Source organism: Triturus cristatus, chromosome 11 (genome assembly GCF_964204655.1).
Source record: "Triturus cristatus chromosome 11, aTriCri1.1, whole genome shotgun sequence".
Lineage (NCBI taxonomy): Eukaryota > Metazoa > Chordata > Amphibia > Caudata > Salamandridae > Triturus > Triturus cristatus.
In genome coordinates this window covers 210,503,805-210,526,793 of record NC_140594.1, presented here as the reverse complement: position 1 = coordinate 210,526,793, position 22,989 = coordinate 210,503,805, and the positions used below count along the sequence as shown (strand labels likewise).

The 22,989-nt window shown below is 49.6% G+C and overlaps 1 protein-coding gene across 9 annotated transcripts in view; it reads right to left on the bottom strand.

Moving 5' to 3' along the window:
• Positions 1-22,989, bottom strand: part of ACACB (acetyl-CoA carboxylase beta) — a 2,187,049-nt gene that overhangs the window by 804,303 nt on the left and 1,359,757 nt on the right. For all 9 annotated transcript variants that reach the window (XM_085633342.1, XM_085633341.1, XM_085633344.1 and 6 more), the window contains one exon: positions 15,848-15,970. In XM_085633342.1, the coding sequence (XP_085489468.1) occupies positions 15,848-15,970 (123 nt within the window). The remainder of the gene's footprint in view (positions 1-15,847; positions 15,971-22,989) is intronic.

Sequence of the window (22,989 nt, the reverse complement as noted above, 5' to 3'; positions counted from 1 at the left end):
CAGGTGTAGAAAGGTAACCAATGGATAAGCTGAGGTTGGGGATTGTTAGTTGATAGAAATTACATACAGTTTGTCTTACAGACTACGACAAGACATCACAACACCTAACCAGTGTAGATTAGAGCTAGAACAAGAAGCATCGATCTGCACTATTAAGAGAGCGGCAAATCACTGTGGGAAGACAGGTAACAGAGTGGTAGAGGAATAAATAGTGGGTAGAAGGAAAACAACTGTGGTTACATGATATCATTTGTTACAGGGTTTTACACCAAGAAGATTAGAATCCAGTCAGAAGAAGACGAAGCAGTGCAGTCTCTCTTTCTCATTCCAACTCCCCTTTCCCCCCCTCTCCTACTTGTGAGTGTCGAAACTCGCAATTAGGGTAGTCAGGAATTGAGGAATATGCATCGGCTCCTGTGGAAGCTACAGTTTGGTGTAGGTACTTGACACTGAGATCTGGACATGATCGGACAGGTTGCCCTGATGCTGCGCCCACTGGAACTTCAGGTCCCACTGCAGAGCCCGCATACGCCATCTGGCATGTTGCACTAGCGGTATGCAGGAGGCCATCAGGCCCAGGAGCCGTAGGGTCATCCTGACTGAAACCCGGGACAGAGGCTTGGGAGGATAAATCCTAAACAGCGTCGAATCCAGAACCGCTCCGATGAAGGGGAGCTCCTGAGAGGGACTCAGGAGCGACTTCGGCAAGTTGATGGAGAACCCCAGCAAGTGCAGGAGGTCGGCCGTAGTCTGAAGGTGGTTGACAACTGCCTGAGGCGAGCCCGCCTTCAACAGCCAGTCGTCGAGGTAGGGGAAGACTGACACCCCCGACCTGCGCAGGTGAGCTGCGACCATCTCCATCACGTACGTGAACACCCGAGGGGCACTGGTAAGGCCGAAGGGGAGCATGGCAAACTGAAAATGCTCCTGGCCTACCGTGAACCGCAGGTAATGCCAGTGGGCCGGCAGGACGGGGATGTGAAAATATGCGTCCTGCAAGTCCAATGCTACCATCCAGTCTCCAGTGTCGAGGGCAGCCAAGACCTGAGCCAGAGTCAGCATTTTGAAGTTCTCCTTCCGGAGGAAGCCATTGACGTTCCGCAGGTCCAAGATGGGGCGCAGGCCCCATTTGTCCTTCTTGGGGACCAGAAAGTAGTGGGAATAACAACCACCCCCTACTTATGGACCAGGAACACGCTCAATAGCCCCCTTGGCCAAGAGGGCCGTAACTTCCTGGTGGAGAAGCACCAAGTGTTCCCTCGACATGCGGTGGCACTGAGGTGGCATGGCTGTAGGGGTGGACTGAACAGGAAGAGAATAACCCCTGCGGATGATCTGCAACACACACTCGTCCGATGAGATATCGCGGCAGTGGTGGAGGTAGTGACGGACCCTGCCACCCACCGGAGTGGGGTGCCCCACAAAGCTCGGATTAGGAAGGTTTGAAGGTAGAAGCAGCAAAAATGCAGACTTTGGGACTTATCAGCAGGAGCAAAATGATCGAGCCAGGCTTTTAGGGAGAGCTATTTAGAGCTCTCCCTAGCGAGAGACACTAGGGCTGCGAGCGTTTTTATCTGGAACCTACTTGCTGGCATATTTACTAGTGAAACTGTGTTTTAAAGCTGCATAGAGATCGTTTATGAATTTTACTTGGGGGTTTCTAAATTGAATTTTAACTGGGGAATCTATCTAGGCACACTAACGTCTCTCCAACACGCGGATTTTCCTTTTCTCTACCTCGCCCAGCCGTCTTGTGTGATTTGCTGTTGGCGGCGGTGGGCGCCATTTTAGGCAGGGCTGGGGGTGCGCTCTAGTCGCGCCGCCCTCCCGTCCTCCCAGGCTATTTAGAGCTGCTCATTGAAGCCCTCGCTGCCTATTTAGAGCTCTCCCTAGCGAGAGACACTAGGGCTGCAAGCGTTTTTATCTGGAACCTACTTGCTGGCATATTTACTAGTGAAACTGTGTTTTAAAGCTGCATAGAGATCGTTTATGAATTTTACTTGGGGGTTTCTAAATTGAATTTTAACTAGGGAATTTATCTAGGCACACTAACATCTCTCCAACACGCTGATTTTCCTTTTCTCTGCCTCGCCCAGCCGTCTTGTGTGATTTGCTGTTGGCGGCGGTGGGCGCCATTTTAGGTAGGGTTGGGGGTGCGCTCTAGTCGCGCCGCCCTCCCACCCTCCTCACACCCTATATAATGTGTATCCCGGCCAGACGGCGCAGCGGGCGCGCCGGATGCGCGCCGAAGCCGCGCCTAAGCCAAGCCCGTCTGCGCCCGTCCCCGACTGGACACGGCCCAGGGCCCCAACCCCTGGCCCGGATTGTAGATTTACCTGGAGCAGGAGTGAATTAGTAAGTTTTTCCTCTAATGTGTGCACTCCTGGTCACCACAGCGTAAGGGTAGGGGAGAATGAAGGGTGTAGTCACTGCCAATTCCGCTTCAGCACAGCGCTAGCAGACACCAGGGCAAGCAATTCCTCGCTGTCCTGCGGCCTCATTAATGTGAGGTCGCTTAGCTGTCATAAACACGATGTATATGACCTTCTCATTGATAAACATCCTGATCTGCTGTTTATTACAGAAACTTGGCTTGATGCCAACTCTGATCCCGATATCATTCAGGCCTTACCAGATGACTATCAGATGGTGCGCCTGGACAGACAGGTAGGCAGAGGAGGCGGAATTGCGATCGCCTTTAAACAGCAATGGGCTTGCAAACTAGAACTAGTTAATTTGGCAGGATGTGAGGCGGGTGTTTTCACCATAACAATCGACGGGAGCATGGCTGTAAAGGGTCTGCTAGTTTATCGCTCACCGGGACCTATGTCCAGATTTAAAGGCAATCTTTTAGAGTGGGTCACAGAAACAGCGATAAGGAGGGACAAGTTTTTGTTGTTGGGAGACTTAAATATACACCTGCAAGACTCACTAGACAAAGGAGCGGTGGAGTTCCGGGAAGAACTTCACACCCTACAGCTAGAGCTAAAGGGGCAGCTTCCAACACATAATCGTGGGCATCTGCTAGACCCTATATTTGCCAATTGGGAGGATGTCTTAGTTGCTCCCCCAGTGCCCTTGCCCTGGACAGATCACTTTTTTGTTCCATTCATTATTCACTTGCCCAAGCATTAAGCTAGCGCTCCCACCCCTCTCAACTACCCTCGACGTAGGTGGGCAAGATTCTCCCTGCTAGAGTTTAATAAGGCTCTTACCGCGGAAGGGCCCCCAGGAGGCAATGACGTGGCAATGGCAAATAAATTGCTCAATGACCGCATCACGGCTGCTCTGGACTGCACAGCCCCATTGGGCCGGTCAACCAAAGGTGTCCACAGACAAAGAACCGCTCCCTGGTTCAGCGAGGTGCTGCGCTGCGCCAAAAGGGACTGTAAACGAGCAGAAAGATAATGGAGAGTGGCATATGATGACCGGATGAAAGAGGCCTATCTCATAAAGAGACGAACTTATCATAACAAAATCCGGATAGAGAAAGCCACATACTATGCAGACAGAATCCACGGGGCAGAAAATTCCGCTAGGGAACTGTTCGACATATATAAGTCCCTATCCACCCCAAAAATCTTTACTCAAGATTAAGACCACTCAGTAGCAGCATGCAATCGCATTGCTAACTACTTCGGAGACAAAGTGTCTAAGATTTATTCTGCTTTTCCCGATATACCACCTGTAGCGGAAGAGCCTGCAGACTCAGCAGGAGATGAAGCCGATCAAAATCTGCTACTCCATTTTACTATCCCCTTACCGGAGGATTTAGTTAAAATTTGCAGATCTGTCAAATCTGGCTCCCCTCGAGATCCCGCATCCCCAAAAAGGTTGAGTGACAGTCTGGAGACACTTGAACCCTACATCAGGCACCTGCTAGATGTCTCCTTTCGATCCAGTTCTATACCTGAGGATTGGAAACAGGCTGTGGTGCTTCCCCTCCGCAAGAAGCCCAACATTAGCTTTGAGAAGCTGGACAATTTACGCCCCATTTCTCTGCTGCCTTATTTCTCTAAGGTAGCGGAGAAGGTGGTAAACAAACAGCTAATGAAATATGTGGAGGAAAGCAACCTTCTTCACCCTACCCAATTTGGGTTTCGGCCCCGTCATTCCACGGAGTCTGCCCTTCTCAGGGCTACCGAAACCCTCAGGCAAGGTGCTGACGAGGGACAAACCATAGCTTTAATCCTCTTAGACCTCAGCGCGGCGTTCAACACAGTAGCACATTCCATCTTGCTACAGTGTCTGAACAAAGGTGGGGTGAGAGGGGCAGCACTGAAATGGATTTATTCATTTCTTGCAGGCCGAGGCTTCCAAGTGAGGCAAGGTGACCATTACTCTGAGCGAATCGCTTTGGACCAGGGGGTGCCGCAGGGCTCGTCCCGGAGTCCAACACTTTTTAATCTCTATGTTGCCCCGATTGCCACCTTAGTAGAGAGTCACAGCCTCCGAATGGTGTCTTATGCCGACGACACGCAGTTGGTCATCTCCCTGTCGCGCGCACCCGATCTTTCGGCGGACATCTTCAGAGCTTGCATGCAAGATCTAGCTGCCTGGATGTCCGCCAATTGTCTCAAGCTTAACGGAGGCAAGATCGAGGTGCTGGTCGTGGGGGGAGGCCGGTCGGCATGGATGTCGGCATGGTGGCCACCATGCCTAGGTCCAATACCCATCCCGTGCCAGAAAGCAAAGAACTTGGGCATCTGGTTCGATACTGACCTGACCTTTGGCCCCCAGATCAATCGGGTGGTCGGATCATGCTTCGGGACCCTCAAAAGTCTCAGGAAGGCATTGAAGTTTTTACCTGTAAGAGCCCGTCAAACCCTGGTGCATGCACTAGTCACATCAAAGATGGACTATGGCAATCTTCTCTATTTAGGGACCTTGGAGAAGAATTTGAGCCGCCTACAGGTCTTACAGAATGCCGCTGCCCGACTAGTGCTTAGACTACCCAGAAGAGCCGCATCTTCAGCGGCCCTCCGGTCTTTGCATTGGCTCCCGATCAGAAGCAGGGTAGAATTCAAAGCACTATGCACGTGCCATCGGATCATCAATGGGAGGTCTCCTCTCCCTTTGAAAGGACTGCTGACGTCTTATAAGCCGTCCCGCTCCCTGAGATCTTCCGGCTCAGGAATCCTGGCTATCCCCAAGGTGTCTAGAGCACGGATGGGCAGAAGATCCTTTAGGTACCTTGCAGCTTCCTAGATGGAACACACTACCCATAGCATTGCGACTAGAACCATCAGAACTAATCTTTAGAGCCAAGCTTAAAACTGCACTATTCGAACAGTAAGGTATTCCACTTCTGTATGTTCCAGTAAGTATCTGCTCCTCAGCGCGGGGACACGCCGCTGGGCATCACCAAGCGCTTTACAAAACCCCCTAAATAGAAATAGAAATTACCCATTGCTGGGAAAACTCCCTGCACCACCTCCTTGTGTAGCAGCCATTCATGATACGTTCGGTGGTCTGCAACCAAAGAAATTGCCTGGTGATTCAGCCATTTCAAGAGGAGCAGAGCCTCCTGGCACTGAACCCAATATTTCACTCTACCCTGCTTGTTGCTGTACCACATGGCAGTGGAGTTGTCTGTGAGTACCTGTATAAGGCCATGAGTCCCAGAATCCTCAAAGCCATCCTCACTGAAATCCAGGACCAGGGTTGAAACATCTAGATCATAGCCCAAATGTCTTGGTCTCTCTACTCCTATGGAAAGGCGTGAAACTGCATTGTATGTAGGAAAGATCTGATGAAGAGAAGCACTGGCGAAGGAGTCAAGTGTGACTTTGCAGAATTTCAGACCACACCCTCCGAAAGCCCGCAAGGAGGCGCTGAACAGCCGATTCAGCATGTGCATCAAACAATAAAACCCCAAAGGGTAAATCAACAACACTCTCCCGGATATTTTCCGGGAAGACGCTATCCCGTAACCAAGCATGGCAAGGCGACTGAACCAGCCATAGCCCGGCCTAAGGAATCAATAGTATCCAAGGTGGAGCGGATCGTAAACTCAGCAAGGTCACGGCCATCCCGGAGAATATGAAGTAGGTCAACACGAGCGCCATCAGTGCTGGTGGAGAGCAAAGATTCTGCAGAGTCCCACAGGGCAGAGGTAGCACACCGTATTTAGTGACCATAGTGCAGCACTAGTGGAGGTAAAGATTTTCTGACCCCATGACTCCAGCCATCTGGACTCCCGGGAGGGAGGAGGCAATAGCCGGGGCAAGGAAGGGAAGGCAGTTTGCAAAACAAACCCCTACACGTCGGGATGCACAAATAAGAAGACGGGATCATGTGGAGCAGGACGGTGGCGGTAAAAGACCGAACGAGCCACCGGGTCACTGGAAGCCGGCCGAACCCAGGTACCCAAAAGGGCATCATAAAGAGAAGCTTCAAAGGGCAGAAGCGGCTCCACATTCCCTGACCCACGGTGAAGGACATCAAGTAAAGGGTCCACAGGCAAGGGCGCTGAAGGCGATTGCATGTTCAGAATCTGAATGGTCAAAGAGATCCCTCTGAGAAAAGCTGCACCAGCCTCTGTAGCCCTCCGATGAGGGGATAGTAGCTCCTCAGTAGGAGAGGGCTGTAAGCTAACCCTCCCAAGACAGTGAGGATGCAACCAATGCCCAACTGAGAGGAGTCCCACTGCCGAATGGGGGTCCAGATGAGGCTTTTGAGGAGGCGAGGAGCCTGCCGGGTGCGGGTGCTCTTGTGGAGGTAGGGATCCTGCTGGATCTATGGGAGGCACAGGCAAGAATACATCAGGCGTCGCCAGGCGTAAGGGCGATGCCAAACTCTCTCTGGACGCTTTCGGAGAAGAGTCAACAACCCGGCGTCGATGCGGCGCCAAAACTACTTTAGTAGGCGCCGATCGAGCTTTGTCCGGCGCCGACTTGACTCCATCCGACTTTGAGTCGGCTCCGTCCGGCGTCAAATCCACAATAAGTTCCCCTTCTGAAGAAGGAGAAGGCGCCAGAGCCGGGGATGCAAGCCTCCAGCGCCGCACCGACGTTGACTCGGCTTCAACCAGAACCGACTCTGACTCCGAAGGAAGAAGAGGAGGCAGAGCTGGGGAGGCGCCAAGCCTACTTCCGAAGAAGGAGAAGGTGCTGGAGCCGGGGAGGCAAGCCTCCGGTGCCACCTCAGCCTCAACCAGAACAGGTTCCGACTCCGGACAAAGAAGTGGAGGCAGAGTCGGGAAGGCGAGTCTATGGGGCCGGAAAAGCGCCGACCCTGGCTCCGGACAGGCAGCCGCCTGCCCAGAAGGCCGAGGTGTGCACAAAGCGAGGCTTTGAGCACCAGCAAACACCTGCAATGCCACAGGGAGCTCCACGGGACTATGCAGCGTGGCAGGGGTGCAATGGGTCGTAGAGGGGGACTCAGCCGGGCCGCACCCGGACGACCCCATATGGATCGTAGAGGGCGACCCAGCCGGGCTGCGCACTGACGATACCACATCTCCAACATCCCTGAGGGCAAGGGCTCATATGACGCCGGCGAGTCCGTCGGGGACCCCACAGCTAGCGGAGGCCCCGAGGACGCCCCTGGGACAGGAGAGGACCCAAGGGAGGCCTGCAAAGCAGTGGCATAAGCCTGCATTTGGACCAGAGTCGCCCCCGCACCCGGATAGGGCGGATAGGGGGGAGGACTGTCCGGGGCGCATGTCCAAAATGTTCAGGAACCAGTGCCCCTGCCAACAGATGGTGAGGTCAAGAACCTCGGCGACAAGTGGCGCAACTTACCAAGAAGTGGTGAACGAAAGCCCCGGGCCCCAGAGGGCGATCGACGCCGAAACTGCGTTGAAGGGGCCGTGGGACGAGACGACTTCGACCGGGACAGCCGTGCCAAAAGAAACTTCATCGGCGCTCGCGCCGGGACTTCGGCTTGAGGTGTTGGCAGGCGTCGCAGTCCGTGGAGTCGTGGTGCTCGCCCAGACATCACATACAGATAAGATGCGGGTCCGTCGCGGACATTTGCCGTGTACAGGAAGTACAAGATTTAAAGCCCGAGGGCATCGCACACTGTTCCAGACGCGAAGCATCGAAAAAGGTCTTGAAAACAGGCCAGAGGAACCACTCACTCCGGATCCGCGTTGCACGTGGAAAAGAAGTAAACGAAGGAAACTGACGTCAGCGCGCCGGGAGAGTCTTATATGACCTCGCTGACAACACATATGTGGACGACGTCTGGGCGGGTCGTGTGACGCAGTCACCCGGCGAACAGAGGTGCTGCTGCAAAAAAAATTCCGGATCCAGTCTGGAGCATGGGGATATTCTAAGTTAAGATATCTGCGGTTAGAATTCTCTATCAGATCCTTCATTTAGACTCTGAATGGTCATGGCACAGAGCCTTCTAATGCTTGGCAACGGAGGGGTTTGACTCGCTGTCAAGAGAGGAGGCGAGCCCGCCTTCAATAGCCAGCCAGAGGAGGCCTGAAGCCTGTGCCTAACAGATGCAGGGACTTCCGGCACACTTTCAGACGGTGCTGGGGCCCCCCGCTGAATACGACGTCCTTGAACACCGATAGGAGACACTGACCCCCATACAATAATGGTGATGGCGTTTCTCCTCTCGGCGAGAATGCAGGCTTCGTAATTGCTCCTTACATCAGGCACCCAGCAGTGAAGCAGCTCTTGGTCTCTATGGGGGCTGTTCTTCTTCTTACGGAGAGAAGATTGGTTTTGGCAGTGGCTTTGGCGGCACGATTGTACTCCCCAGGAGGACCTCGTTTAGGGTCCAGCGTCAACCTCTCCCTCCTTCCCTTGGGACATTTTTTCTGTGAGTTTGCTTGGTGAAGGAGAAGGAACCTTGGCTCTTGCTCTAGACGGCAGGGAATAACATCGGAATTTGTTTCTGCAGCGGCCGGCTGATGAGGTGAGCGAGGTGAAGAAGAGAGGTAAAGAGGCAATACTTATTGAAAAACAAGTACTTTATTTAGACTCTTTCTTTTAACTGCTTTGCACTGATGGTGCTACAGACTGTTGCATTCTGGGAAATTGAGTCCTTTCTGGACTCTATTTGAAATAACTTGAAACCTTGTGGAACTATTGCTTCAACGCTTTGGGGGCAAAATGTACCTTTGCTTTTGACGTCTCAGGCCCTCAGGCCCCTTGCTCCAGCTCCCAGTGCAAGTCTCCCCCCGCCCCCGCAGCCTCTGTCACTCTAGCGCGGCCGCAGAGCGGAAAGACTACATTGCCCGAGAGTTTTTGCAGCAGGAAGCCGCAGCTGCACACGCCCATACCGCGCCCGGAGGCGCTTAAGAACTTGGGAGAGCCCCCGCGTTGCTAAGCCCGGGCAAAGGGCAGGCCGTCTGTGGCTGTCAAGGGGCCAGAAGAGGACAGGTCGGGCCCACAGCACTAACATTTGACAAATCAGACGAAGTAAGACTTTTGGTACTTCTATAAGGACAGTGGTTTGGACATTACATCTTGTACATATTGTGCGGGGTGACGATTGCGGTTAATTGAGTGGGATTCATGTATGCTGTTTTACACGTAGGAGGCCTTCTTTGGCTGTAATTTATTCTAATTTGTGTTTTTAGCCGTAGCTATGTCAATAATGACAAAAACAAAGGAAGGTAAATAGAAAGGTGTAGTAGGTACCCTGGATGCCTTTTTAATAAAAGCTACACCTGTAATTGTAAATGAAATTAAGTTAACTGAACATAGGTTGTCACTAGATTCACAATTGCATCAGAGTCGCAATACTGCTACCAGTACTATCAATACAAACCTAGATGGGGGTCACTTGGAAGAAGAATTTCAATCTAATGGGTCTCCCCTGTTGCTCCCAGACTCTCCCAGAATCCAAGAGATTTCTGATTCCCCGATCAAAAGAATTAAACCAACTGTAACAACAAGGGCACAAAAAACTAAACAAATAAGCGGAAGTAGCCCAACCCCATTGGGTAAAAAACGAAAGGGTCAGGTAGTAAAGAGATCTCGTAAACAGCATATTCCTAAACCCCAGGTAAAGAAGGCCATGCAAGAGACCACTGAGTTAGTACCAGAATTAGTGACAGAGTTGTGACTCCACATCAATAAATAGAACACCTAATCAGATGGCCCGATTATACACCAGAGCATGGAGGAAGGATTTTGGAATAGGATGGAGGTAGTGATGAATGCTCATTTACAACCTATTTTGTCTAGATTGGCTGATATTGATAATCGGTTGCTATGTATAGAGAATCAACATTCAAATCCTGGTGTATCGCAATTTGAATTGAGGCCTGAGTTGAATAACCAAATGGGTAAAAATAGAAGTGGGGAAATTGCCACATTGGACTGTATGGGGCCAAGAACGACGCAGTCAGGGATTCCTAGGGGTCATATAAATCACCTCGCTGAAGTGAACAGCTTGACCCAGGAAGGTAATCCAAGTATAAATTCTATGAGTAAGAATAAACTACCAGGGGCAGGAAACACTCAAAATGAAGGAAGACCGGTAAAGATCCCTGCTAGGGAATGTTCCCCACGCGTCTTGGTAGCCAATAGTCCAGATTCAACTCTAAATTTGCCACCTCAAACTACACCCTACATTGTTTTAGCAAATGTATGCCCATTAACATCAGGGGAAGGGGAGGACTGGCCGTCCTTGAGGAACAAATCACTGTACCTTATAAATGCCAAGACAGGAGTAAACTGTAATGCCCTGTTTCTAGAATTTAAAATGGCTCGTAGGGTCAGATGGGTTGGACCAAGTGAGAAATCACTGGAGGGGGATTGTATAGTTTTAACTTGTAAGTCCCCAGGGCTGGTGAGAATGATAATCGATAGGATGTCTAACCAACTCATGGGGAAATCAGAGGTTATGATTTTACCGTTGGGGTTCTTTTATCGCCTACCTGCATGGCAACCTAATCTAAAAAGAATAGATTCCCAAAATAAAGTAAACCAGCAACCACAGTGTCCACCATGGTTTCATGCAAACCGCTTTGGCCCCTTAAGTACCTTGGCTGAGGTCGATTGACTACAAATAGGGCCTGCTAAGAAAATTGATGCCAAGGATATGACTATACCGTTATTATGTCATGGGAACAACAACGAGCATATATTAGCCATAGATTCCCTGGGGGAAGGTGGTGAGCTCCAGCTGCCTCTTGATGAGGGAAGAACGCGTGCCTTGGCTGTAGATGGGGAAGATGACCAGAAGTCCATACAGGTTGGCCAAATGGGGGATGGTGTTAGCCTGAGTAAACATCCAGATATAATAAGCAAACAAAGGGATAGATGTACTTTTCGTCTAATCTCGTGGAATGTGGCAGGCATTTCACGAAGATTACGGGACGAGGTATGGATGAAATATATTAAATTCTTTGATATAATCTGTCTCCAAGAGACTTGGAGCAGAACTGATCAAAATTTGGATGGATATTGTTCATTTATTGTCCATGCTGAACCTTCATTGGCTGGGAGAGCAAAAGGTGGCCTAATGACTTCCATTTCGGTAAAATATAAGTAATTGAAAATAGATAAAATAGTGGCCTATCCATGGTATCAACTGATTTTGATCAAAAACCTCCTCCCGGTTCCATTACTTTTAATTAACTGGTACTATAATATTTTTGACATCCACAATATATCTATTATAGATGGTTTACAGGCTGAAATAGCGAAAGTGACCAAAATTTTTCACCCCTCTGTATTATCTGGCTGGGTGATTTTAATTGTACTACATGCTGCCAGAGTGGTACCAGGGCCTGCGGGCTACTTGATATAAATGAGCAACCACTTTCACATTTTAAGCACACTACACAGGGTGATGCCTTGAATGACATCATTGTGGTAAATGACCTCTGCATGTTAGAAATGTCGACCAGTACCCCAACGGTGCCAATACCAACTTTTCAAGGGACTGGGGGCCAAATGAGTATAATTGATTTTGTGTTAATTTCGAGCAGGTATGCTTATCTTATTGATGATTTTAAAATAGAAATAAATCCAGCCAGTGACCACAATCCACTTGTTTTAATATTGAGCACCATTGTTGACAGGGAACAGTCCTTAGAACATACGATGAAATATGATCATAATCATGGCCTTAGGTTAAAGTGGGATAGGGTAAATCCTACAAAATTGGAGGAACAATCTTCAGAATTAATCGATCACAAGTAGATATTTGTTTAACGAGCACTTGTGATCCTGAATTGATAGCTCAGAATTTTGAAGCTCTCTCTGGGAGTGTGGCCACATACCTACTCAAACCTGCAGGGAAGGGGGATACTCGGGAGCATAAATGGTTTGATGCCGAATGCTCCGCGGCTCAAACACTATTGAGGAAGGCGTTACATGGAGTCCCTCGGGATAAGGAACTGGTTAGAAAGGCAAGAAAAAAATATAAAGAAACCATTGATAAAAGGAAATTGGAACTGAAAAAGCAAGCATGGGGTGACCTCGAGAAAGCCTCTGATTTAAGGGACAGTAGATTATTTTGGGAGGTAATAAATCGTCCCTTCCTTAGTAATGAAAATAGAATCATGATTGCCCATATAACTGGGGAAGCCTGGGAGAGCCATTATTCCAGGATTTTCAATCCAAAGGGTGTCACATTGTTAAGCGAAGGTGAGGATGAAATTGATTTTAACAACTTAGTCTCACACTCTCTTTGGGAGAGGTGGAGGAGGCAATGAGAAAAGGTATTCCACTTAAGGCACCAGGTCCTGATGCTGTACCCTTGGATCTGTTTAAGAACAATCTTGAAGTTTGGGCACCATTGTTGCTTAACGTTTTCAAGGCGATCATCGTGGGACGTATCCCCTTATCTTGGAAAAAGGCAGTACTTGTGCCAATTTTCAAAAAAGGTGATAAAAGTAACCCTTGCTGTTACAGGCCAATTTCCCTGATTGATGCCTCTTGTAAACTTATGGGGAGAGTGATATTGGCCCGTTTAGAGACATGGGCAAATACCTCTGGCCTTATTGTGGACTCACAGTATGGGTTTAGAAAGGGTAGGGGGACAACGGAGCAGTGTCTCAATCTGGCCCTGATCATGGGTAAGTACATGAAGGCTAGGGGTGTTTCTATACACCTGGCCTTCATGGACTTATCCAGTGCTTTCGACACTGTGTGTAGGAAGAAATTGTGGTTATTGATGGAGTCTATGTGTCCATTCAATATGGCCCTGGGGGCGAAAAGACAGGGCCGATTCCATCAACTGAAGGCGTCAGTCAGGGTTGCATTTTGGCCCCTTTCTTGTTTTTAGTTTACACAAATGGTTTAGAAAAATTCCTTTTGGAAAAAGGTGCGGACTTTCCTAAAATAAATGGCAAACAAATACCTTTATTGTCCTACACAGACGACACTGTATTGATGACGTTAACTGCAAATAGTATGCAAATATGCCTGAATGCTTTAAATGAATTTATGCTGGGGCTAGATCTAAAGGTTAATTTTACGAAATCGTTTATTATGGTCTGTGGCCCAAATAGGACCAACACTTGTAAATTTGTTATAGAAAATTTGATTATTGCCAAAGTCACAAATTTCAATTATTTGGGAAATCTTTTTAACAAAACTGAGTTGGGATCCTTTAATAACAACACAGGCACAAAAGACAACAAGATCTATAGAGGCCCTTTTTCATTTTACAAGTAAATTAGGCCAAAAACCTATTGCTGAATTAAAGACATTGTATAGATCTAAATGCTTGCCAGTTGCTACCTATGGAGCAGGGGTGTGGGGATACCATAAAAGCGTCCAATTAAAAGTTATGGAGAACAAGTTTTTAAAATGTCTTTTATCAGTTTCAAATAGTTCTCCTAATATATTTTGTCATTCCGAGATGGGCCTTGACTTTGTGAGCGATAGTATCCATATGTCCCCATTGCTCCTATGGGGAAAAGTATGGTCCTCAGATGATTTGCACCTTTCAAAAGAAATTTTGAAAGATTGTGTAAATCTGGATCATGCCATGCGGATCCCATGGATAAGTTATGTAAAGGAAACCTTTCATAAAATTGGCCTTGGTAATTTATATGATAATCCTGACTCTATTAACCCAGGCTCAAAGATGGTGATTAAGAATGCATATCGTAGTATACTGGGCTCATCTAAATATGATGAACAACCATCATACCAGGCAGTTACACTACAGCATCAATTTTATTTGTCTTTCACTACACATACGCAGTGGCGTTTTTATTTGACCAGATTTCGGTTAAAAATATTCTGGTTGCTTTCCCGAAGCAAGGGGGTTGGTGTGAGAGGCTACCCCCTTGCCCATGTGACAATGAAGCTGAACAAGGCACTCTGCACTTTGTACTTTTTTGCACACTTTACAAAGCTCCAAGAGATCGTTTTATTAAACCTATCTTAAGGGAAATTAGACCTTGCAATTTTAAGGAAGGTTTTGAACATTTAAGAACATTACAAACTGCTGCTATATGTAGCTCTATGATCAGTTTTATTAGATTGGCACTCTCAATCAGAAATCGTTATTGATAGTATGTTCCCTGCTACAAGTTACTGAAATTCATAGAATTGATAACCTATATGAACATATTCAGCTAAAATAACCTGAGTCGTGGTAGCTACCCTACAAAATCAAGTGGGTTGGTGTATACTTTATACTCTTTTTTTTTTTTGTCTTCTACAATCTATAAACATGATGATGTAGTCTAAAAATGCACATTGCACTTTATATCTTTGTTTGTGTCTAAAGGAAGCTATTAAATGTCCGTGGAGATACAAATTGATCGTGAGTCCATTGGGAAATTTGGAGTAATAGATTTTTATAAATTGTTTGTTGTTTTTAATGTAATTTTTATTAGTGTTATCGTATTGAATTTTAAAGAACTTTTTATAAAGAATATAGTGTCCATAGAAAATGTGTTTTTGATATACGGTCTTTGCCACTTATGTATTCGTACCTTTTTGATAAGAAATACCATTTGTGAGTTTGTATGTTAAATATGTATACTTTTATGATTCTTTTTCGAATCGAATAAAGTTATTGAATGAATGGACTCGCTGTCCTATATGGCCTTCAGGTTCATCTGGGCACAGCCGTCGCAGGTCTTGAATTCATGCACTGACCCCAGGCTCCACAGACTTTCCTCGTGGGAATCTGTCAAATACAATTGTTTGTCAATACAAGGTTTAAACCTTTTCATTTTGGTAGAGGATATATTGTTCCATGCACACTAGAAAATAACATTTTTGGAGAAAAAAACTCTAAGACGAGAGTAGTAAGCTCTGGATCAACTCATGAAGTCGTGGAAAGAAAGGAACAAACTTAAGAGCACATGGGTGTCGCTTCTATTTGGCCCCTTTCATTACTTCCGGAGCAGAACAACATCAGTGTGAATTTGCATAACACCACTTACTGTAGCACAGGGACATTGCTTTTGCGTTTTCTTGATCAAGTATGACCACCTGGGGGAATATTCATAAGGGGAAGAATCTGCGGTTAGAAGTTTAAATCTGAATTTAACTGTTTTCCTCACTTAGATGTTAAAATAAATCCTATTTCTCCTGCAATAGCTAGTAATTGAGTGCTATTCATTGTGTCGTAATGTAAATGAGTCTATAAGCCCTACTGCCTTTTAAGCAAAGTATGTGCTACATTGCTGTCCCTGGGGAATTAACCCACAGAGAATAAATGGGTTCTCAAATTGAAGTGCAATTGTATTGGTGGCCCCGGGGACCTCAGGAACAAATGACACACACAAGATACAGCTTTATATTCGCCAACTGCACAAGAAATACAAGAAAAGGTCTGAAAGAGAAATCTCAAATAATACCTTGCTTTTTATTAAATCCCTCATCTACAGGAACCGCATGATTTCTGATCTTACCTCAAACTTTGCATTTTTTGATGCAGCAGTTGGCAATTATAATCATACCTCATTTCCTCCAGGAAGCCTGTTCATTTGTACAAGTTGACCCTCTGTGTCCAACACCAGCTCTGTGTAGGTAAGAACATCTTTTGGATACACTTCTCCAGAACCCCACAACTTATAGAGAGCCTGCAAGAAAAACAATAACACACTTTGGAAAAAAGCAATTGGATTTAGAAGTATCATACAAATGAAATGTATGTGTGAGCACAATATACTACTCACTATTTTCAAGTATCACTCTGTAACAAACAATACAATATCAACAATTAAATCTGTTAAACAGCCTACTAATTTGCACAACTTTAAAAACACTAGTTGGACAAGACAGTGTCTTTGTTAGGTAAAGGGAAATAAAGAAATTCCTAATTAACTGGCATTTATAATACAAGTAAATATGCGACAACACAGTTGAGCGAAGCAACCTCCAAATCCTTATCAGGGTATAACATATATTAGCTTTACACATCATCATACACGTTTTAAGCATGTTCCAACACATCTGGATTTCTCAAAATGACACATTAAATATCTAAGTTTTGACAAGCACTATCAAGGCTAACAGCTTTAAAAAGAATGTGAAATACACTCAATACCATTTTCTATGCAGAAAACCTTTAGTTTACTGAGAGATTCTTTGAAGTGGCATTCTTGTAGTTAGCATTGCTCTAGCCTCCAAAATTACTGCACCATTCAAGGAAGTGTAGAGATTCAACTAACGGAGGTAAGGGAAAAACACTGCTCTAGTTTATTTTAAATCATATACTTTTATTGTATTAAGTCAGAAATAATCAAAGCGGATAGGACATACATAGAAACAAAATAGTTGTGAAATAACCCTGTTGCAAACACATAGGTACACAAAAAGTCCCAACTGGGATGGAACAACATTGAACATCCAGAGAAAGTGTAAAAGGAGAAACAAAACATAAACCAAGCAGGTAGAGGGTCCAAAAATGCAATAGCACAGAGAAAACCATCACATTAACTACAGACTGATAGAGATTAGTGTTACACATTAGTCTATAATAATAATAATAATAATGATATCGCCATTTGTAGAGCGCAAACAGCTACCTCCAGCAGAGATGTCCCGGTACTAAAAACAATCGGCAGCGAGTAGCCAGGCCGTGTCACGCCAGAGTCCTGAGAGCAGTTTAAACAGGACTGCAAAGCCATGTTTTTACAGCTTTCCTGAATAGTGGTTCTGACTTAATCAGACATAGGCCGTTAGGCATGGAATTCCATAGCTTGGATGCCCTCACTGTAAACAATCTGCCACTGAGGCGGGCTTTCCTAACTCGCGGAATACAAAGCAGATTTTGAGAGTTGGACCTTAAGGCGAAATTCTGTTTGTAGATGCATAAAGAACAAGTTACTTACCTTCGGTAACGATGTATCTGTAAGAAACATTAGTTAGTTAGATTCCTCACCTTAGAATATCCCCAGGCGTCAGACTGGATCCGGAAGATTTTTCGTCAGCAATACCCCTTGCGCGTCGCTAGGCGTCGTCTGCGGCTCCGCGTCCATCGTCTGCGTCGTGCGCCGGAATGACGTCGTCGGAGTACTTAGACGCCGCCCTCGCACGCTGACGTCAGTTCTTGTACATAGCTTTCCGCGCCAGGAACGCAGAGCCATGCAAAAGACCGACACTGGTGCCAAAAATAAAATCTAGGGGCCTGAAAAGGATAACCTTAACCCTAGATGTCAGTTCGCAGAACGGGGAGGATGGGTGGGTCGGTGAGGAATCTAACTAACTAATGTTTCTTACAGATACATCGTTACCGAAGGTAAGTAACTTGTTCATCTGAAAGAAACACGTTAGTTAGACTCCTCACCTTAGAATAGATACCCAAGCAATACCATCCCCGGTGGTGGGTCTGCGAACCAAGATCACACCAGAAAGTCCTGGAGGACAGAACGGCCAAAGAAGCCATCCCTCCGGACTTGGCTGTCAAGGCAATAATGCCTGTCAAAAACGTGTGTAGCGAAGCCCACGTTGCCGCCTGACAGATATCCTGCAAAGGGACACCCCGTCCCAAAGCAGTAGTAGCCGCCGTGGCCCGAGTAGAATGGGCGCGCAGCCCAACAGGAGGGTCCTTTTTTGCCAAGGAACAACAAATTTTGATGCACAAAACGACCCACCGAGAGATGGTCCGTTTGTGCACAGCTTTCCCCTTCTAAGCACCCACGGATCCAACGAAAATTTGGTCGTCCACCCGGAACTGCTTCGTGCGGTCCAGATAAAAGGAGAGCGCACGTTTTGGGTCCAGACGGTGGAGCCTCTCTTCCTCTTTGGAAGGATGCGGAGGCGGAAAGAAGGTGGGCAAGGTGACAGACTGCCCAAGATGAAATGGATTCACCACTTTCGGAAGAAAGGAGGGACGAGGCCGGAGGACAACCTTGTCCGGATGAACAGAGAGAAAAGGAGGCTTTGATGATAAAGCCTGGAGCTCACTCACCAGTCTAGCCGAGGTGATGGCTACCAGAAAAGCAGTCTTAAGAGTCAGAAGACGAAGAGGACAATTATGAAGAGGCTCAAAGGGAGCGCACATTAGAAATGTGAGAACAAGATTCAAGTCCCACTGAGGCATTACAAAAGGGACAGGAGGGAATGTGTGAGTAATGCCTTTTAGAAAGCGTGTAACGACAAGGGACTTGAAAAGAGAAGGCTGATCAGGAAGCCGCAAGAAGGCAGAGATGGCAGCAAGATAACCTTTCAAGGTGCCCAGGGCAGAGCCCTGCCGGGCCGAAGAAAGAGGAGGACCTCAGAAAGAGGGGCGGAAAGGGGATCCACAGCCTTTGCTGTGCACCATGCCACAAATTTGTTCCACCGGCAGGCGTATACCGTCTTTGTGGAGGGACGCCTGGCTGCCAGAATGATATCACAGACTTCAGGAGGCAAGTCAAATGGCATCAACTGCCGCCGCTCAATCTCCACGCATGGAGGTGGAGGCTGGACAGGTTCGGGTGGAGGACCGTCCCCTGCTGCTGCGACAGAAGATCCTCCCGAAGGGGCAGACGTATCGGAGGATCGGTCAACATACTGAGTAGCTCGGGATACCAGTACCTTCGTGCCCAATCCGGAGCCACCAAGATGACTTGGGCCCGGTCGTGCCTGATCTTCTTCAGCACTCTGGGCAGAAGTGGTATAGGCGAAAAGGCGTACAACAGACCGCAACTCCACTCGCGACGAAAAGCGTCTCTGAGCGAGTGCCGCCTTGGAAATTCCAACGCGCAGAACTGCTGACATTGCGCGTTCTCTTCGGTGGCGAATAGATCTAACTAAGGCTCTCCCCACTGCTGAAAGAGACCTTGCGCCACTTCGGAGTTCAGACGCCATTCGTGATCCATCATGCACCGGCGGCTGAGTTCGTCTGCTCTGGCGTTCAGAGAGCCCGTCAGATGTTGAACCACTAGGGTGACGCCCTGGTGTTCCAGCCACGTCCAGAGGCGCAGAGCCTCCTGACAAAGGGTCCACGACCCCACCCCGCCCTGTTTGTTGCAATACCACATGGCGGTGGTGTTGTCCGTGAACACCTGCACGACACTTCCCCTCACAGAGGGAAGGAAGGCTTTCAGTGCAAGTCGGATCGCTCTAAACTCCAACAGGTTGATGTGGAGGCGAGACTCCGCCGGAGACCAGAGGCCTCTGATCTCCGCCTCTCCCATATGGCCACCCCATCCCAGGAGGGACGCATCCGTCACTACGACATGCTCCGGTTGGGGAAGGGAGAGGCTCTTGCCCGTGACCCAATCGCGGTCCGTGAGCCACCACTGCAACTGCTGTGCACTGCCCTCCGAGATCAAGACATGGTCGGACAGGTTGCCGTGATGCTGGGCCCACTGAAACTTCAGGTCCCACTGCAGAGCCCGCATGCGCCGCCTGGCGTGATGCACTAGTAGGATGCAGGAGGCCATCAGCCCCAGAAGCCGCAACACTAGCCTGACCGAAACCCAGGATAGAGGCCGAAAGATGGGAATCAGGGCATGAATATCCCGGACCCGCTGTTCCGGCGGATAGACCCGGAACTGCGCCGAATCGAGAACCGCTCCGATGAAGAGGAGCTTCTGAGAGGGACTCAGGTGTGACTTCGGCACGTTGATGGAAAACCCCAGCAAATACAGGAGATCCGCCATAGTCTGGAGGTGGGAGACGACTGCCTGGGGCTAGCCCGCCTTCAACAACCAGTCATCGAGATAGGGGAAGACTGTAACCCCTGATCTGCGCAGATGAGCTGCGACCACCGCCATCACTTTCGTGAACACCCGAGGGGCACTGGTAAGGCCGAAGGGGAGCACGGTAAACTGAAAGTGCTCTTGACCCACCGTGAAGCGCAGGTAACGCCGGTGGGACGGCAGGACAGGATGTGGAAATATGCGTCCTGCAAGTCCAACGCTACCATCCAGTCTCCAGGGTCTAGGGCAGCTAGAACCTGAGCCAAAGTTAACATCTTGAACCTCTCCTTCCGGAGGAAGGCATTGACGTTCCGGAGGTCCAAGATAGGGCGTAGGCCCCCTTTGCCCTTCTTGGGAACCAGAAAGTAGTGGGAATAACAACCACGACCTACTTCTGGGCTCGGAACGCGCTCGACGGCCCCCTTGGCCAAGAGGGCCGAAACTTCCTCGTGGAGAAGATTCAAATGATCCCCCGAGATACGGTGGTGCTGCGGTGGCATGGCTGGAGGGGTCGTCTCGAAGGGGAGGGAGTAGCCCCTTCGGACGATTTGCAGCACCCACCTGTCTGAAGTGATGGACCGCCAGTGGAGCAGGTGATGGCGAACTCTGCCGCCCACTGGCGTGGAATGGGCCTGAAAGCTCGGACTAGGAAGGCTTTGAGGCGGATGCTGCCGGGGTGGATGTGGGCTGACCGCGTCGGCCTCCAGAACCGCCTCGGCGGAAACCACGTCCGCGACCGTGCGCAGGATGGTTCTGCGGCTGGCGGCTAGGCGGACGTGAGGAGGCACCCCTTCCTTGGCCACGAAAGGGGCGAAAGGCGGAAGTTTGCGACCGCGGGGCCGAGAGGCCCAAGGACTTGGCCGTAGCCCGGGAGTCCTTAAAGCGATTCAGCGCACTGTCCGCTTTCTCACCAAAAAGGCGAGTGCCATCAAAGGGCATGTCCATGAGAGTGCTCTGGACATCACCCGAAAAGGACGTGGACCGCAGCCAGGCGTGACGTCTAAGCGCCACCGTGGTAGAAATCGCCCTACCCAGCGAGTCCGTAGTGTCAAGCCCACATCTGATAGCATGTCGTACTGCATCCCTCCCATCGGCCAGAGCCTGGGTAAGTCGTGTCTGGACCTCCTCCGGACACAGGGGCAGCACGTCCTCCACCGTATCCCACAGAGAGTGGGAATAACGGTCTAAAAGACAGGCGGTGTTCAAGGACCGCAGGCCCAAAATAAGGGAGGAGAACAGCTTTTTGCCAAACTGTTCCAGTCTCTTGGAATCCCGGTCCGGCGGAGCGGTCGGGAAGGAGGATTGGGAGGTAGAAGCCTGGATAACCAGGCTCTCGGGGGTAGGGTGTTGGGACAGAAAACTGGGGTCGCCCGGAGCAGGGCGGTGGCGCCTTGCGACGTTCCTGTCCACAGGAGGGACTGTGGAGGGCTTGGACCAGGTGCCCTGCAGAACGTCAATGAGGGCCTCATTGAATTGCAGCAGAGGCTCAGTGGAGCTTGCTGCAGACTGAAGCACCTCAGTGAGGACGTTAGTTCTCACAGCCACGGCAGGTAGCTCGAGCCCAAGGGCTGCGGCCGCCTTGCGCAGCACCACAGAGAAAGCAGCACCCTCCTCCGAAGCCACAGTCGGAGGAGAGATGAATCCAGTGTCTGGAGAGGTATCCAGACCACTGGCCTCCCCCAGTTCATCTGCCCAGTCCTGTGACAGCTGAGCCTGAACGGCCATAGGATCCTCGGACCCCTCCCATTCGCCCCCGTCATCCGATTCCTGGCAAACAGGAGGAAGGATCGGAGCCGGACGATAGACATAATGTGTCTCCAGCGTAACGGCGCCGGGTCCGGAGCTGGGCTGAACTGGGGCACGACGCCGAGCGGAGCCGGCGTCGGAGGTGGAACCGGTGTCGACGCCGGCGGAGGAGGAGGTGTGACGAGGTCGACCGGCGTCGGCGGGGACGGGTCCCTCGGGCACTTGCGGCGTCGAGGCCGGAGCCGGGGCCGGGGCCGGAGCCGCCGGCATGCAAGGTTGCCCAGTCGGGTCCGCGGGGCCCGAAGGCGCGCCAGCGGGCGTCGACAGAGGAGCCAGGTTCCTCATGGCCGAGAGGAAGCCACTGACTTCCGCCGGCGTCGCGTCAGTCCCAGGGACCGGCGGGTATGGGGACTTGCGCGGCGCCTGCGGCTCCGCTGGAGACGCGGGGGTGGAACCACCCTGACCCTCGGCCGAGTGGCGCGACCGGCGAGGGGAGTCCGAAGAGCGGTGTCGCCTCCTGGACTTCTTGGAGTGCTTCGACTTACCCAAAGACTTGGAGCCAGACGATCGATGATGACGTCGGCTGCGGCTCCGCGACCGATCCTTGGACCTCCTCCTGGACCGGGATCGAGAGGGGCGCGGAGCCGAGTGGCGAATCTCGAGAAGCTTACGGGACCGCTCCCGTCTAGCCTTCGAGGTCAGGGCCTTGCAGTCCGAACACGACTCCGCGTCGTGGTCGAGGCCCAAACAGTAAAGGCACCGGCGGTGATGATCCGTAACCGACATCAAGCGGTTGCAGTCAGCACAGGCTTTAAAACAAGGCATCCTACCGGCACCGGAGTCGAGACAAGATCAAAAAGGATCAAAAAACTTAGTCAAAAAAGACTAAAAGGGGTAGCTCTCCCGGATCTGCGCTTACTGGCGCGGAAAAAAGAAGAACTGACGTCAGCGCGCGAGGGCGGCGTCTAAGTACTCCGACGACGTCATTCCGGCGCACGACGCCGACGACGGACGCGGAGCCGCAGACGACGCCTAGCGACGCGCAAGGGGTATTGCTGACGAAAAATCTTCCGGATCCAGTCTGACGCCTGGGGATATTCTAAGGTGAGGAATCTAACTAACGTGTTTCTTTCAGATTGTTGTCTCAGATAACTGGGGCACCTCCTATGAAATGACCGGAATGCTAAGGTTAGGGCTTTGAATTCGATTCTTTTTTCCGCCGG